Source organism: Tenrec ecaudatus, chromosome 14, assembly GCF_050624435.1.
Source record: "Tenrec ecaudatus isolate mTenEca1 chromosome 14, mTenEca1.hap1, whole genome shotgun sequence".
In the NCBI taxonomy this organism is placed as follows: Eukaryota; Metazoa; Chordata; class Mammalia; order Afrosoricida; family Tenrecidae; genus Tenrec; species Tenrec ecaudatus.
In genome coordinates this window covers 54,602,307-54,618,974 of record NC_134543.1, presented here as the reverse complement: position 1 = coordinate 54,618,974, position 16,668 = coordinate 54,602,307, and the positions used below count along the sequence as shown (strand labels likewise).

At 42.4% G+C, this 16,668-nt stretch overlaps 1 protein-coding gene across 1 annotated transcript in view; it reads left to right on the top strand.

Annotated features, from left to right (window-relative positions):
- Positions 1-592: 592 nt before the first annotated feature.
- ABHD12B (abhydrolase domain containing 12B) overlaps positions 593-16,668 on the top strand; it is a 29,329-nt gene continuing 13,253 nt past the window's right edge. The window contains exons 1-6 of the mRNA XM_075532411.1: positions 593-621; positions 2,187-2,306; positions 9,327-9,357; positions 13,163-13,208; positions 13,311-13,440; positions 14,631-14,668. Of these exons, the coding sequence (XP_075388526.1) occupies positions 608-621; positions 2,187-2,306; positions 9,327-9,357; positions 13,163-13,208; positions 13,311-13,440; positions 14,631-14,668 (379 nt within the window). The 5' untranslated portion in view covers positions 593-607. The remainder of the gene's footprint in view (positions 622-2,186; positions 2,307-9,326; positions 9,358-13,162; positions 13,209-13,310; positions 13,441-14,630; positions 14,669-16,668) is intronic.

The window sequence follows — 16,668 nt, the reverse complement described above, 5'->3', positions numbered from 1 at the left end:
GGAACACACAGCTTTATCTTTCTCCGAGGAGTGGCTGGTGGTGAGCTGTCGGCTGTTTACCCAGCAGCACCACCAGAGCATCTTATCATCCCTGTAGCACCTGGGTATTCTTTCACCTGCACCTACCTCAGGTCTATGTTGGTCCCAGACACTTCTTGGCTTCTGGCTAGTGATCCGATTTTACTGAGCAGAAAAAAAAGATTTGACTTAAATGAAACCCCCTTGTAGTGGAATGGTCTCATTTGCGTTTGCTTGAGACAGGGATAAGGACTGAGTGAACTTAAATAGTTTACCTCACAGTGGCACTTCGACATCTAGCTGTCAATGGATTTGCTTTTCCTCCTGGGCCTTTTCTGTTGGCTCGTCTTTGTTTATAAAATAAAACGGTTTGTGGGGAATTAAGTAGCATAGAACACTAATCATAAAGGATATATATAGATTATATACATAATGTATATATTGGATTTTGGTAGAGAGACATGCAACCTTAGGAGTTGATAATGCTGTTTCCTTTCTAGTCGAAGCACCGTATTTTGTGGATTTAAAGAGACCGGAGACAAAGATTGCTCACACCGTGAACTTCTACCTCAAAGTGGAACCGGGGGTGATGCTGGGGATCTGGTGAGTCCAGCCACGGGCACCGGCTGCTTTGTGGGTGGCGGCGCAGGCTATGTGGTTGAGGGCAAGCAGTGCGCGCTCTTTGTCTACAGAGAGGTTGGGGCTCCTTGGAGTTTCTGGGAAGTTTTTTGACTGTGGAAATTTGATCTAGTTGATTTTGATTTCCAGAAATTTTACTTTCATGTGTGGCATCGTTTAGAATCAAGGATTATAAATAAGATCTTCCAAATCTAAAGGAAGGCATGGCATCAGAGCTTTAACTGTGAACACCTAGTTTGCAGAAGGCTATGGACGACAGTGGAACCCCAGAATCCATTTGAGGGTCTACACATGGATTAAGCCTCTGGTGAATTCCCTCTGACCATGGTCAATACTCTGGTTATTAGACAGAGAGCATTATAGAGACAAGTGTAGTGGATATAATTAGGTTAAAATGTAATATCCTAATTGATCACCCTTTTGACCCATGTAAAAGTTGTTTCAGTTAAATAAAGAAAAGGGAAGGGGACATACACATGGATTAATTTCCTCTGACCATAGACCAGGAATATGAATAACTTTGCTATCCAGGCTATCATTAGAAAATGAATTATGACACATGTAGTTAGGTTAAAATTTAACATCTTATCATTTGATCTTCCCTTTGACCCACTTTAAAGTTCCTGTTTTTAATATTTTCTACTTTCTTTTTAATTGAGGATTTCCACTATTTGATTTTGCTATTGTTGTTAGTTTTTTAAATTTGTTTTTGTATATTTTTGGTATATGAAATTCAGGATGGGTGAGTTTATAGCAGTGGTTCTCAACCTTCCTAATGCCACAACCCTTTAATACAGTTCCTCATGCTGTGGTGACCCTCAACCATAGAGTTATTTTTGTTGCTATTTCAAAACAGTAATTTTGCTACTGTTATGATTCATAATGTAAACATCTGATATGCAGGATGTATTTTCATTGTTACAAATTGAACATAATTAAATCGTAGTGATTAATCACAAAACAATATGTAATTCTATATTGTGAAATATTCATTTCTAATTACAAATAAATGAAATTTTGTCTTGAAGCATGGTGTAGCATGGGAAACAGTCTTCACACAGGGTACTCGTATGTGGGCATGTGGGAGGACACACGTGGAGACGGATATAGGAGTGGTGTCTTGGATGAATGGTTTCTTGGGAGTATAGTAGGGGAGGTTGGGGCAAAGAGGAGCTCATAACAATGAGTACAAGAAAGAAGACAATGTTCTAAAATTGTGGCAATGATTATACATCTCTTCTTGATATGATTGAACTATTGACTTATATGATATGTGGATCATGTCTCAAACAACTGTTAAAAAGAAACAATCATTTCACAGTTTTGTATTTTTATTCCATAAAGATTTCTGTGATATATTCTTTGTTAGTTATCCTTGTAGATATGTAAAGGGAAGGTATATTGGAAACCTTCTAGGTTCCTCTAAGGGGCATCAGGTTCTTGTTTGGAGGGTTTCAGATCCAGAATTTGGCCAGGAGAGAGAATTTCTCTCTGTGAACCCGTATGCTACAGCCTCCCTTGTTCTCCAGGCACACAGTCCCCTGCTGCTGGGGCGAAGAGGCTAAGGGGAAGGACCGGTGCTGGTATGAAGCTGCCCTTTGTGATGGCAACCCGATTGTGGTTTGTCTCCATGGCAGTGCTGAAACCAGGTCAGTGTCTTTGCTTGGAAAACTCTTATTACCATTTTTGAGAGAGAGGACGAACTTTTTATTCCTGTGAAAGAGTGAAGGGCAGGGCTCAGGGTTCAACTCCATAAGCATATCTATCTATCATCTATCTATCTATCTATCTATCTATCTATCTATCTATCTATCTATCACATCTGTATGTATGCATCTATAGTAGATAAAATGTATTTGTATTTGTTAAAATCTGAGGAATTCTGGCAATAGGCTTCTCTTAAAAGTTCATTATATACGTAGTAATGTGGCTCCTTAGTTGAGAAGGCAAAAAGACCTTGAAAATGTGAACACTGGCTTGAAAGAAATTACTCTCTCAGTTGGTAGCTTGTCCTTTATTTTTATTTTTTGTATTTTAGTGAGCGAGTTTTACAATTTTAATGAGGTCATAATTATTTTGCCTTTTGATGTTTGTGTTTTTGTTATTTATATTAGATAATTTATTGTTGAAAGCTAGGCCTGACAGTGTTGTATTCTTCTAAGAGTTTTATGGTCTTAGTGTGCAAATTTCACCACTTGTCTGTCAGTTTGTTGCACAGTGGTGGTTTGTGTGTTGCTTGATGTGGAAAGTTATGTCACCAGTATTTCAAATGCCCACAGGGTCACCCAAAGTGACCAGGTTTCAGCAGCACTTCCAGACTAAGGATAATTTTGAGAAATTAACCATAGAAAACATGACAGGTTGAATAGAAACATTGTCAGATGCTGAAAACACATGAAAAGAAGCAGCTCATTGTTGGAGATGGTGCCATCCCCTTGGGATGGAATCAGTAAATGATAACTGAGGAAGAGCTGCCTTCTCTACATAGAATCGACCCCAGTGGCAGGGATGGAGCAGAGCCTTTGGGATCTTAAATTGCTGGTAGGACATGACTCAACAGGAGAAGAAACAGCTGCACCCATCAATTAATAATCAGGACTTGGAATGTACTAAGTATGACTTGGGAATGATTGAAAGTTGTAAAACACGAGATGGAATGCATAAAATTCAGCATTCTAGGCATTAGTGAGCAGATGTGCCATTTTGAATCAGAAAATCATGTCGTTTATTATACTGGGAATGAAACAATCTAGAAATGGGATTACATTCATCATCAAAAGGAGATTCCAAGATCTGTTTTGAAGTACAACACCGCTATTATAGGATTATATCTATTGCATTCAAGGAAATCCAATCAATACATCTTATGCACCAAGCACCAAAGCTAGTGGTAAAGTTGAAGAATGCTACCAATGTCTTCAGTCCAAAACTGATCAAACATGCAATAAAGATCCATTCATAATTATTGGCAATTTGCATGGAAACATCAGAAACAAAGAAGGAAGAGTAACTGGGAAATGTGGCCTTGGTGATCGAAATGAAGCTGGAGGTCCCACCATGGAATTTTACCCGACCAACAGCTTCTTCATCGCAAATACATTTTTTTCAGCAACACAAAGGCAACTATACAATTCTCTAGGCAGAATACACAGAAATCAAATAGACTACATTCTTGGAAATAGATGATGGAAAAGCTCGATGTTAGCAGCTAAACCAGGGCAGGGCCTGACTATGGAATATTAATCACTCACATGCAAGTTCAGGTTGAAGCTGAAGAAAATGAAAAGGAGTCCACGGGAGTAGGAATATCACCTTGAAAAGTAAGGAGGTATTTTAAAAGGTGTGGGTGGAAGAGTTGTGTTGGAAGTCACTTTAAATGATTCTTGGGATTTGGGCAGAAGGAATTGTAGCAAATACAGAAACCAGAAAGTGGATGCGTTCCATATTGAAAGGTCTAAAGTGTTTAAGACTCTCCTACAATTTCCTTCTTCAAAACTTGCATCTACTTGTATTTCCAAAGTACTGGTGTTCTTCATTACAATGACGAGACACAAATAAATTTGGATTTAAAAAATATTTTATCTCATTAAACAGCCCCAATACTTGTAGAGTTCCAGTATAAGGTACATTTTACACAATGTGGCTACTATGTTTTCACTTTTAAAGATGGGAAATGAATTTGTAAATGCACACATAGACTTATAAACCATGCATCCCTATGGTAACAGTTCTAATGATGGGATAATATACAGAAATTAAATATAAACAGGAAGTCTAACTGCAATCCCATCGTTTGAATGGTTAGCATTGTTTTAAAATGTGAAAACATCGTATCCATGTTGCTTAGGAATGTGCTTTTCACGTTGGTAAAGATACGTGAATAACTTTCCTTGGACAAACACTCCTTCACAATAACATTTCAATGGCTTGCAGGTGTATTATTGTGTAGAGTACCCATCAGTTTATTGTATTAGTCTTTTGTTGTTATCTATTCAGATTTTGTTAAGTTATCATGTATAGATAAAATAAATGAAGATCTACTTAAATTTTAAAAAAAGAATACCACCTTGAATTGATCCCACCTGAATTTTGAGGCCACCCTAAGAACAGATTTGAGACGTTGAACGCTAATGCCAGACCTGATGAGCTGTGGGAGGACGTCAAGAACACCATACAAGAAGAAAGCAAAAGGTCATTAGAAAGACAGGAAAGAAAAGATCAAAATGTCTGCAAGAAGGACTCTGAAATTTGCACTTAATCGTGGAGTAACTTAGGCAAACGGGAGAAATCGTGAAGTCAAAGAATTGAATAGAAAATTCCAAAAATTTGGCTTCAGAAGACAGTCAAATATTATAATGAAATGTGAAAAGATCCAGAGTTAGAAAACCAAAAAGAAGAACACACTCAGCATTTGTTAAATTAAAATAACTCAAGAAAAAAATTCAAGCCTTGAGTTGCAATCTTAAAAGATTTTATGGGAAAAATACTGAATGATGCAGGAAGCAACAAAAGAAGATGGAAAGAACACAGTCACTGTACCAGAAAGAACTAGTGGACATCCACCATTGCAGGAGGCAGCATATGAGCAAGAACCAGTAATGCTGAAGGAAGAAGTTCAAGCTGCACTGAAAGGATGAACTAAACACAAGGCTCCAGGAATTGATGGATGCCAATTGCAATGCTTCAACCAGCTGATGAAGCACTGGAAACACTCACGCATCTATGCTAAGGAATTTGGAAGACAGCTACTTGGCCAACGAACTGGAAGAGATACATACTTGTACCCATTCCAAAGAAAAGTGACCCAACAGAATGCTCAAATTATAGAACAATATCATTGCTATCACATGCAAGTACAATTTTGCTGAAGAGCACCCAACAATGGCTGCAGCAGTACATTGACCAGGAGCTTCCAGAGGTTCAGGGTGGATTCAGAAGATGTGGAACAGGGATATCCTTGCTGACGTCAGATGGATCTTGGCGGAAAGCAGAGAATAAAGCTGTTTACTTGTGTTTCTACTGTGTGGACTCCAGCAAACTATAGATAGCCTTGAGAAGACTGGGAATTGCAGAGCACTGTGCTATGCTCATGTAGAAACTGTACATGGGCTGAGAGGCAGTGCTGCCCACAGAACCAGGGCATACTGTGTGGTCTAAACTCAGGAGAGGTGGGCCTCGGGGTTGCATCCTCTCACCATAGTTACTCAGTCTGTATCTTGAGCAAGCAATCAGAGAAGCTGATTGTATAAAGATTCGATTATATCAGGATTGGAGGCAGACTTATGCAGATGATACGACCTTGCTTGCAGCAAGTGAGGAGCACTTGCTGATAAAGATTGCAGTCTTCAGTTGGGTTTGCAGCTCAATGTAAAGACCAAAAGTCTCACAACTGGACCAATAGGTAGCATCATGATAAATGGAGACAATCTTGAAGTTGTCAAGGATTTTGTCTTGCTTGAGTCCACAATCAAAACTCGTGGAAACAGCAGTAGAGAGATCAAATGATGCATTTTACTGGGTAGATCTGGTGCACCAGACCTCTTTAAAGTGTTGAAAGCAAGGAGGTTACTTTGAAGACCAAGGTGTACCTGACCCACGCCATGGTATTTCAATAGCCTCGTATACATGGGAAAGCTGGACACTGACTACGGAAGATGAAAGAAGGACTGACACATTTGAATCAGGCGTTGAAGAAGAAGACTGCAAGTGCCGTGGACTGCAGAAAGAACAAACACGCCTGCGTTGGAAGACGTACAACTGGAATGCCCCTTATCTGCCAAGCCTTGGCCGCAGACTCTTCGGACATGTAGTCAGGAGAGACCGTCCCTGGAGAAGGGCATCATGCTAGTCAGGGAGGGACAGGGACAGAGGGGAGGTCCTTTAATAAGAGAATGGAGACAGTGGCTGCATGGATGGGCTCAAACATCAGACCGACTGTGAGGAGGCCAGGGGACTGGGCAGGGGTGCCTGGTGTTGTTCCCGGGGCAGCTATGAGTCAGCACCCACTCTGTGGCACCCAACAATAGCAGCAGTTTGCAGTGCCTTAATCCAGTTTGACTTTGTTCTTGTGGATGATGTCAAGCACAGAGCCCGGTTCATTTTTTCTGACTGCAGAACCATATGGGGGACTTCAAACTGCCGACCTTGCAGCTAGCGGGCCAGCTCCGAGCGTGTCACCTGGCCTCCTTGCATCCTTTGTTGAATATGCTTCTTTCCTATTGAAAGGTCTTAGCATTCTTATCCAAAACCAATTGATCATAGATCTTGTCAAAAACCAGTTGACCTGTTATTAAGCTATTAGCAAGCTGTCTTCATTGCTGTAGCTGTATGGAACGTTTTAAATCAGGAAATGTGTGTATTCCTACCTCTTTCTCTTTCAGCATTGGTTTTGCTGTTTTGGGCCTCTTGCCATTCTATATAAGGTTGAGGATTGATTTTTTTTCTATTTCTGTAAAGAAGGCTGTTGATGTTTTGATTGGGATTATGTTGAATCTATAGATCGTTCTGGGCAGCATTGACATCTTAATGATATTGAGTAGACAAATTCATAAATATGGACCATCTTTCCATTTAAGCCTTCTTTAATCTATTTTCAGCAGTATTTGTATTTTCTCTTCTTAGTCCTTCATGTCTCTCATTAGACTTATTCCTAGATATTTTATTCTCTTAGATGCTTTTGTAAATTGACTTGCTTCCCTATGAGATATCTTATTTCTGGTGTTGGGGACTTTCTTGATATGTCAATTTTGGAATCACACTTGTCAGTATTTCCTGTGAAATTCAACATTACATTCTGCTTGTGTAAACTTGGGCATTATGTTACAATATATTTATCAAACAATCACATGGCCCACATAACCTGCAATTGCATTCATATATGCGTGTAATATAGAAGACTGTTTTGATTACTGTAGCTCCATAGTGTGTTTTAAAATCAGGAAATATGTATTCTCCTGCCTTGTTCTACATATATCCGTGAACCTGCAATTACCCTATCTCTTCCCAGGTTTATTTGCTTGCCTGTTACTTCCCCTCATTCAATGGTCAGAAGTCTCAGTTTGCTCTCACCAGTGCTGGGTGAAGGGAGGACAAATGTGAGGATACAGGGAATGAGGATGTGTGTCTTGTTAATGCTTCAAAAACAGTGTTTCTATGGGGTCTTAAAGGCTTGAAGATAAACAAGTGGCCAACTAGCTCAGAAGCAACAAAGTCCACATGGAAGAAGCACACCAACCTGTGTGATCATGAGGTGTTGATAGGATCAGGTATCAGACACCAAAGACCCAGAACAAAAAGTCATATCATTGTGAATGAGCAGAGTAGAGACCCAAAGTCCATCTGTAGGCAATGGGACGTCCCCTTACAGAAGGGTCACGGGAAGGAGACGAGCTAGTCAGGGTTCAGTAACATGAAACATACACCGATGAAACATACAACTTTCCTGTAGTTCTTTAATGCTTCCTCCCCTCCCACTATCATGACCCCAATTCTACCTTAAAAATCCGGCTAGACCAGAGGATGTACACAGGTACAGATAAGAGCTGGAAACACAGGGAATTCGGGACAAATAAACCCCTCAGGACTAATATTGAGAGTAGCCATGCCAGGAGGGGAAGGGGAAGGGGAGGGAAGAAAAGGGGAACCCATCACAATGATCTACTATAACCCCCTTCCAGGGGGAGGGACACATCGGTTAATGTAAGACATGATGAAATAATAATAATTTATAAATTATCAAGGGTTCATGAGGGAGGGGTAAAAATGAGGAGCTGATACCAAGGGCTCAAGTAGGAAGAAAATGCTTTGAGAATGATGGTGGCAACAAATGTACAAGTGTGCTTGACACAATGGATGGATGAATTGTGATAAGAGTTATATGAGCCCCCAATAAAATTATTAAAACAAAACAGTGATTCTAGACATGGGACCCATGGAATCTCCAGAAAGTCTAGTACCACCCGTCCCCAAGTTTTACATAAAATTTTAAACGTGGGTATTCCCCATCTATACCTTTAATTAGAGGTGCAAAAGGCTCCACAATCTATTGAAACCTAAGAAATTACTGTAAGACAGAAGTCATATGGTTTAGGGAAATGCTGTGTTTAGTTCATCTCTGATTCTCACAAGCAGATGAAGAGTGGGAGTATGGTTACTTTGGGAACAACAACAAAACATCCTTCACAGCTCGAGGGTGAAGTGTCCCTCCCCCACTTCCCCTTGTGGGCAGATTGGACAGGGCACCGGCAGATACCACGTTTGTGTAACTACATCGTTCATCGTTCCCTTTTGCGACTTAGTTTGCTTTAGCTTCCACAGAAATTCTTAGGCTCGAGCTTCGTTGTGTAGCGGTGAACGGAGATGCTTCTTTAGTGCTTGTGTTGAGGAGCATTAGTGGGACCTGGCATGCAAGGAATGTGACCACAATAGGAAGCGCCCATCATTTCACTGGGACAGAGCCAAGCTGGTTCTGACCACAGTTTCCTTTCTCCTAGTTCTTCATTTGTTTCAAATGCAAAAGAAAAGTGTGAGATCAGAGGCCAGTATCATGATAGTAATTTATTTTGATTAATTCTCTCTCTCTCTCTCTCTCTCTCTCTCTCTCTCTCTCTCTCTCTCTCTCTCTCTCTCTCTCTCTCTCTCTCTCTCTCTCTCATAAACCTCCTCTACAGGGCCGTCCCTCATCGAATAAGGCTAGCAAAGGTATGTCAAGAGTCCTCAAGGCACCGATTCTTAAGTCTCTATTTATCCTGGGCGACAGCCGTAAGTCTTTCTCAGGCCCTCGGTGTGAAAGTCTACCAAGAAGTCCCAGGACATCACTGGTCAGTGGGGCAGTGGGGAGGTTGCTGGGTGTGGGCCCCAAAGTCCTACCAGTGGGCCTCTCTTTCCTTCTTGACCACGGGAGAATCAAAAGAAAATGGGAACATTTCTGGGTATCAAAACACTCTCCTGAGTTTATTTTTATCATTCCCATGGGAGGTGAAGATACTTTTGTTTGGGTTTTCTATTATTTCTTTTCTTTCTATTTTATTGAGGGCTGGAGGATGGGGGAGAGAGTAGATTGGGTGTGCATTGGTCACTCCTAAATGAAGCAACCTTCCTTGTTTGTGTGGCACAGGATAGAGGCCCAGAGGGCCCTCTCTGGAAAGAACTGCAGCCCCAGATAAGGCTGTGTGGAGCGGGATGGTGGCCACTCCCTTGCTCTTCCTGCTGAGCTGCGCATGACTCCTGTGTGTTGGTTGGGACAGCCTCTGAATTCCCAAGTGTGACGGAGATGACCAGGAGGTTTCCCGCAGCAGCCCCGGCTGACTCAGAGCTGGTGGAGCAAGGCACCCTTCTGTTTACCTTCTCACACACTACAATTAGGTCCTCTCCCGGCTGCTTTTCTAATTACTGGCATGCTGGTTTAATTGTGTTCCACTTTAGCATGCTTTCCAGATTCTGCATTTTTTGCCAATGGGAGGTTTGTGGCAACACTGATCAGGTCTGTTGGTGTCATCCCCTCCCCCCCACCCCTCCCCCAGCAATAAGCACTTACTTCTGTCCCTGTGTCACATTTTGCGGATTCTTACAATATTCCACACTTTCTTAAGGCTATGGCACAGATCAGCTATAGTGTAAACACGCCTTTTCCATGTCGATTGTGACGTTCACTGTGGTCTCCTATGCCGTACTGACCACAGGACCCAGTGCCCTCCCCGCTCAGGCAAGCTCTCCCTCAGAGCTCTTTCTTGATTTCACAGTATTACTGGGGCTCCGACTCATGCCAGGTCTAACATCGACAGTACCTCTTTCACGCCCCGGGCCCTGGGCAAGCAGGAAACTCCTCTCTTGTGCATCCTGTCCACCTCCTCACTGACTTCTTGAGTCCGCCTCTGTGGAGTTGTGCTGGGCTGGCTGCTGTTTTGCCGGGAGTTGAGGGTGTCTATAGGATTTGGGGTTCTCTTTCCACCTTGCAGGATCCCTGGTAGCACTGTGGCTATGCACGGCACTGGCTACGGCTGTGATCTATAAAGCCAGTAGTTTAAAACCACCAGCTGCTCCGTGAGAGAAAGATAGGATTTTCTATGCCGGTAATGAAGTATGGTCTTGGAAACCCACAGGGGCAGTTCCACCCTGTCCTATAGGGTTGCTACCAGTCGGCACCAACTCGATGGCAGTGAGTTTGGTTTGATTTTGGCTTTCCACTCTGCATGTGCTAGCTGGACATTGATTCAGAAGACTGAAGACGAATCAGTGAATCTGAATTATGGTGCTGGGGAAGAACACCGAGAGTACCGTGGACTATCAAAAGAGGCCAGGATGATGAGATTCTGTGTCCTGTACGTTGGACATGGTATCAGGAGAGACCAGTCCCTGGAGAAGGATGTCGTCATGAGTAAAGAATTGGGGCAGTGCAAAAGCAGCAGACCTTCGACAAGAGGGAGGGACACAGCCGCTGCACCAATAGGCTCCAACATAGCCATCGCGAGGATGGCACAGGGCTGGGCGGGGTTTTGCTTTGTTGTGCATGAGGTTGCTATGAGTCGGAAGCGGCTCAGTGGCAGCAGCAACAACAACCTTCCACCCCGCCACCTGCTGCCCTAAACTCCCCAGGTGGGATGTGGTTAAAATGATGCCAACAAGAACATGCACTTCCTACCCCCATCCCATTCTTGTCAAAGCTGAACTGTATGCCAGTGAGGAGAAGAGTGGGCGTGACTCGTAGCCAGATCATCGTGGGAGTTGGGATGAGTGAGGAGGGAGAGCACCTGGTAGGACCGGATGTCTTCCTCCAGGCATTTACCTGGGCCCAGGTGCCATCATCGTCACAGCCCCGCATGACCCCACTTCCTTAGTCCTGCCTTCCCGCCTTCAGATTGGCGGCTTCTGGCAAGCAAAGGAAAGAACTTTGTGATTCCGTGAGCTAGCATCCTTCCCGTCCACGCTCCCTACCTTCTTTCCCCAGCCGCACATCCCTCCATTCACCAGGCTAACCGCCTGCTAGCTCTTTGCATGCCCACCTGGTCTTTAGCCTGTCTGTAAAGATTTTACAGGATCATGATTGTAGCTCCACAGACTTTTATGTTGTGTTCTTTTAGTTAATATGATTTTATAAACATTCTTTCATAGTCCTCATAAACTATAAATTCACAGAAGGAGTTATTTTCACATGTGTTTATAGACATTTATCTAACCATTCCACTGCCGCTGGATATGTCTTTAAAAAATTGTTTTAAAATGTTTTTTTCTCCAGAAAATGTTAAGCATCCAGTTTTTCCCCTTTGGGTTTTTTTCCCAGACAACTCCTATTTTTAGAAGTACTATTTGTTGTTGCTTATTGTTGCTTCGCACTGTCACATGGCCCCTCAAGCCAGGGTGCCGCAGGCAACACATGGATATCCCAACTTCCCTGCATGCTTAGCTACACCGTGTTTCCACGAACGACTTGTGGATACATTCATCCACAGGTTCCTAAACTACACATCGGGTTCTAGGTAGCTCTTCATTAGAAGTTCATTTTGTATGTGAGAGTTCTGAAGGTGACTCCCCCATCTGCACCACGAGGTAACAATGGAAACCCAGGGGTTTGAAAGAGGGGGACAGCTGTGAGCCCTGGTTCTGCCTCTTACCAACTGGGGGAGCTTGAACCCATTTCTTAAGCACTCCTGGACTCAGTTTCTTTCTCTGTCTAATAGGGATAATACCTGTATAAGGACTGATGTGGGGATGAAATAGAATTTTAGGAGTGTCCACTCAGGAAATTTACATCCCTTTTTATATCTCTTCTCTTTTTTTATGGCCATATATGAGAGGGCTTTTTTTTTTTAAAGTATGTGGAAAAATAGAATGACAAGATAATGGGATTTCCCCAGAAACGTTTGAAACCTTATCGTAGATACATCACATAGAAAAGAACTGTGTCTTTATAGTGTTCATGTATCTACAAGGGTTTGCCTGAGATTTCACATACTTGAGTGATCTCTTTATTTTTTATTGATATTAACTCCTATGTTCATACTTTATAGCAATTGTTGGCCTTTATTTATATCTATCTATATATTTTAGCAATATTTTATATTCTTTGTTTCTACAACTCTGTTTCGAGCTCTTAATTTCAAGAGGATTCTTTAAAAGGGCACTTATTGTGTTCCGATTATGCAGTCAATACTTTACCTGTGTCGCCTCCTGTAATCTTTCCAGCAGCTCTGAATGTGGCTACTGATGCCTTCAGCGTCTCAGAATGAGACGTAGCTATTAGAAGATTGAGTAATGGGCCCAGGAACTCACGGCTGCGGTGTGGCTTGCCCAGGTTGTTTTAAACTCTTCCGTGCTGATTCCTAGTTTCCCATGAAGCCCGAGCTCTAGTGTGAAATCAAACAACAAATTTCAAAAATACACCTTTCCCCGCCCATTGAGTCACCACAATTTGGGATGTGGATGTGTCGTGGGAGGAGTGGGAATGATCAAATTGCCTTTTCTGTTTACATGTTCTATGTGAAGTGATCCCAGCTCCTTTGTCATTTAGGTGCTAAGTGACGGTGGCTTTCATGTCTTGTCTGTTGACTACAGAGGTATGTGTTAGAATGATGCACACAGATGGAAAAATACACAGTAGGCTTATGTTGGTCCTTTACAGGTAGTGATGGTACTCTTTCTGCCTTTTCTTGTACCAGGGTTTGCGGACTCCACAGGTAAGCCCTCAGAGGAGGGACTGACCACGGATGCCGTTTGTGTCTATGAGTGGACAAAGACAAAATGTGGCACCAGCCCCGTATGTCTCTGGGGCCATTCTCTGGGAACAGGGTAAGTGGGGTCCGAAGATATTTGAGGTGGGGTCCTTGGGCTTCAAGCATTATTAAAAAGGCAGCAAAGAGTAGCGGCAGAAGCACTAAGTTCAGAGACAAGGGCTTTATTTTGGCTTCGCCCACACCCCGCACATAGCTAGAGACTTCATGGTTGCAATATGTCTGTACGGAGGCCTGGTCGCATAGTGGGTGTGTGGTCAGCAGTCTGAAACAGCAGCGGCTCTGTGGGAGAAAGAGGCAGCTTTCCACTCCAAAAAGAAGTTACATATGGTCTCAGAAACCCACAGGGGCTGTTCTGCCTCATCCTATGAGGTCACTCTGTGTAGGCGTGAACTGTATGGCAGTGAGTTGAACTTTTGATTAACGAAATAAGGGAGAGTCTGCTCAGCTCTGTAGTTAGCTAAGACACCGGCCAAACTTCTTTCTAAAGGTCTCCTGTCTAAATTTTAATAAATCATTGTATTGGGGCTCTTACAGCTCTTATAACAACCCATGCGTCGATGGTACCAAGCACACTTGTATGTATGTTGCCACCATCATCTAAAAGGTTTCTTGAGAATTTTAAAGAAAATTACTCTTTTTCCTTTTAATGTCAAAACATTTTTTTAAAATTGTGAACTGGGTGAAGGCTTACAGAGCAGATCAGTTTTCTGTTCAGCAATGGACACCCATTTGTTTCATGCCATTCATTGCGATCCGCACATGCAGCATCACTTATCCCTCTTCGTCTCTGCGTTTCTCGTTCCCATTCTTCTGAACTTGGCCTTAGGTAAATACTGCCCTTTTTCATCTCAGGTTGTGGGTTATTTATGGTGTGTGTATGTTTCCCTTAGAGACCGTCCCTTTTGGCTGACAATTGAGTTTATTTCTATGCCTGAAGATTGACTCAGCGTCATAGGCCAGAGGGTTCCACCAGTCTCTATTTGACCAGTAACCCAATCTTTTTTAAAAAAATGGATTTTGAGTTAGTTTTATTCTATATTTTTCTCCTACTCCATTCATTCACAACCTTCTAATATGATTCCCAAGAAGAGGATTCTTAGGGTCAGTGGGAAATCGTGAAATCTTGCGTGAAATATGTCCAGCGCATTTCCTAACCGGGGTTCCGAGCTTGTACCAGATGTTGTATTTTGTCTGTTTATTTATCTGTTAATCATGGTTTTGTTTTATCTACCAATATCTTTGCAGAGTTGCTACCAATGCTGCAAGAGCACTAGAAGAGAAAGGTAATATGAAATCCCTACACGGAATCATGTCTGGCCTGACACGGGGAAGCAGAGGCGGTGTAGAGTCAGTTGGTGCACACGTAGAGCACACCCAATGCCTCAGCCTGACACTGTTTCTGGCAGGGTGGCAAGCTTTCTGTGTTTCTCTATATCTCCTAGAAAATAATAGCTGCTTTCTAAGGTTATAAAGGTGGAACTAAATATTAAAAGGGCTTTTGATAAAAATAAGCAAACAACCCTTTTGATACAAGATCTCTTTGAAAGAGACCTCATGAAGTGATCCTAAAAATGCTAATATGGAGAAGCCATGGGCGAGGACGATCAGGCGTGGTGAAGGGACAGACAGGACTGGCTGTCTGCAGCTCTTCCCATGTAGCATTTATGTCAGTGCTTCTTCAAATGTTCTGAAACGAGCTGTACCAGATCCCCAGGAGTGTTTATTAACACACAAGTTAATTAGATTCCTGGGGAATTGGACCCGATGACTTTGATGTGTCTTAACAGTAATCTCTTGCACTTCCCTTGGTACAGGTCAGTCTGAATCATGAAAATATTTTTAAATAAGCCCCCTGTTTTATAAAACTTTAATAACTTAGGGAAACCAGGGAAACATCATTTTAGTGTGCCCTCACCCTGTGCACACATATTCACAAAGTTGACGGTGTTGTATTATAAATAAGAATGTCAGTCCATTGGAACACTCTCACAGTGTTCTACGAATCCCTCTATTCCCTAGGCTTGTAGTGGTTCTCAACCTTCCTAATGCACCGATCCTTTAATACAGTTCCTCATGTTGTAGTGACCCCCAACCATACAATTATTTTCATTGCTACTTAATAACTAATTTTGCTACTATTACGAATCAGGCGACCTCGGTGAAAAGGTCGCTCAACCCCCAAAGGGGTCGCAACTCACAGGTTGAGAACCGCTGTTTAGACCTTTTGACCTAGTTGGTTAAGCTTTGGGCTGCTAACCACAAAGTTGATGGTTCAAACCCACCAGCCTCTCTGCAGGAGAAAGATGAGATTGCCTTTATATGATAGAACTATTGAATTGTATGATATGTAGATTACGTACCAATTAAAACTGTTTTTAAAAATGTATAACCTTGGAAAGCCTAAGAAGTTAGACTCTGTCTACTGTGTGATGTGATGGCGGTGGGTTCTAGAATGATACACTGGAAATGAATATGTGTCTTGATGAATTAAAGTCTAATATAAATGAGTATTTTCATGTGATTCCCCTCTTGGCAAACTCTTACACGTAGGTAGTTTGCATTCCTTGTGCAGACATTGTTGTGTGTTGGGTGCTGTTGAGTCGACTCTGGCTCCTAGCAGCCCTGTATACAACGTAGTGAAGCTCTGCTCAGACTCGCACCATCTTCACAGTGGTTCTGCTTGAACTCATTGTTGCAGCCACCGTGTCAACCCATCTCCTTCTCTTTGGCTGACCCTTTCCTTTAGCGAGCAGGATGCCTTTTCCAGCGACTGATCTCACCTGATAACATTTCCAAAGTAAGGGAGGCAAAGCCTTGCCATGATTCAAAGCAGCATTCTGATTGTACTTCTTCGAAGGCAAATTTGTTTGTTCTTGTGACAGTCTATTCTTTGTCAACACCATAATTAAAATGTACCAGTTCTTTGGTCTTTCTTATTTATTGTCCAGCTTTCACGTGCATAAGAGGCAAATGAAAATACTGTGGCGTGGGTCAGCCACACAGTGGTCCTCAAAGGGGCGTCTTTGCTCTGTAACACTTGAAAGAGGTCTACGCAGCAGATTCCCCACAGCAGGATGTCTTTGACTTCTTGAGTGTTGACTGGGAGCCCAAGTAAAACTTCGTGACAACTTCAATCTTTTCTCTCTTTGTCATGTTTTCTGTTTTTCCAGCTGTGAGGGTTTTTGATTTCTTTACATTGAGTCATAACTCATACTGAAGTCTGTAGTCTTTGATCTTTATCAGTAAGTACTTGGCTTCCAGCAAGCAAGGTTGTGCCACCTGC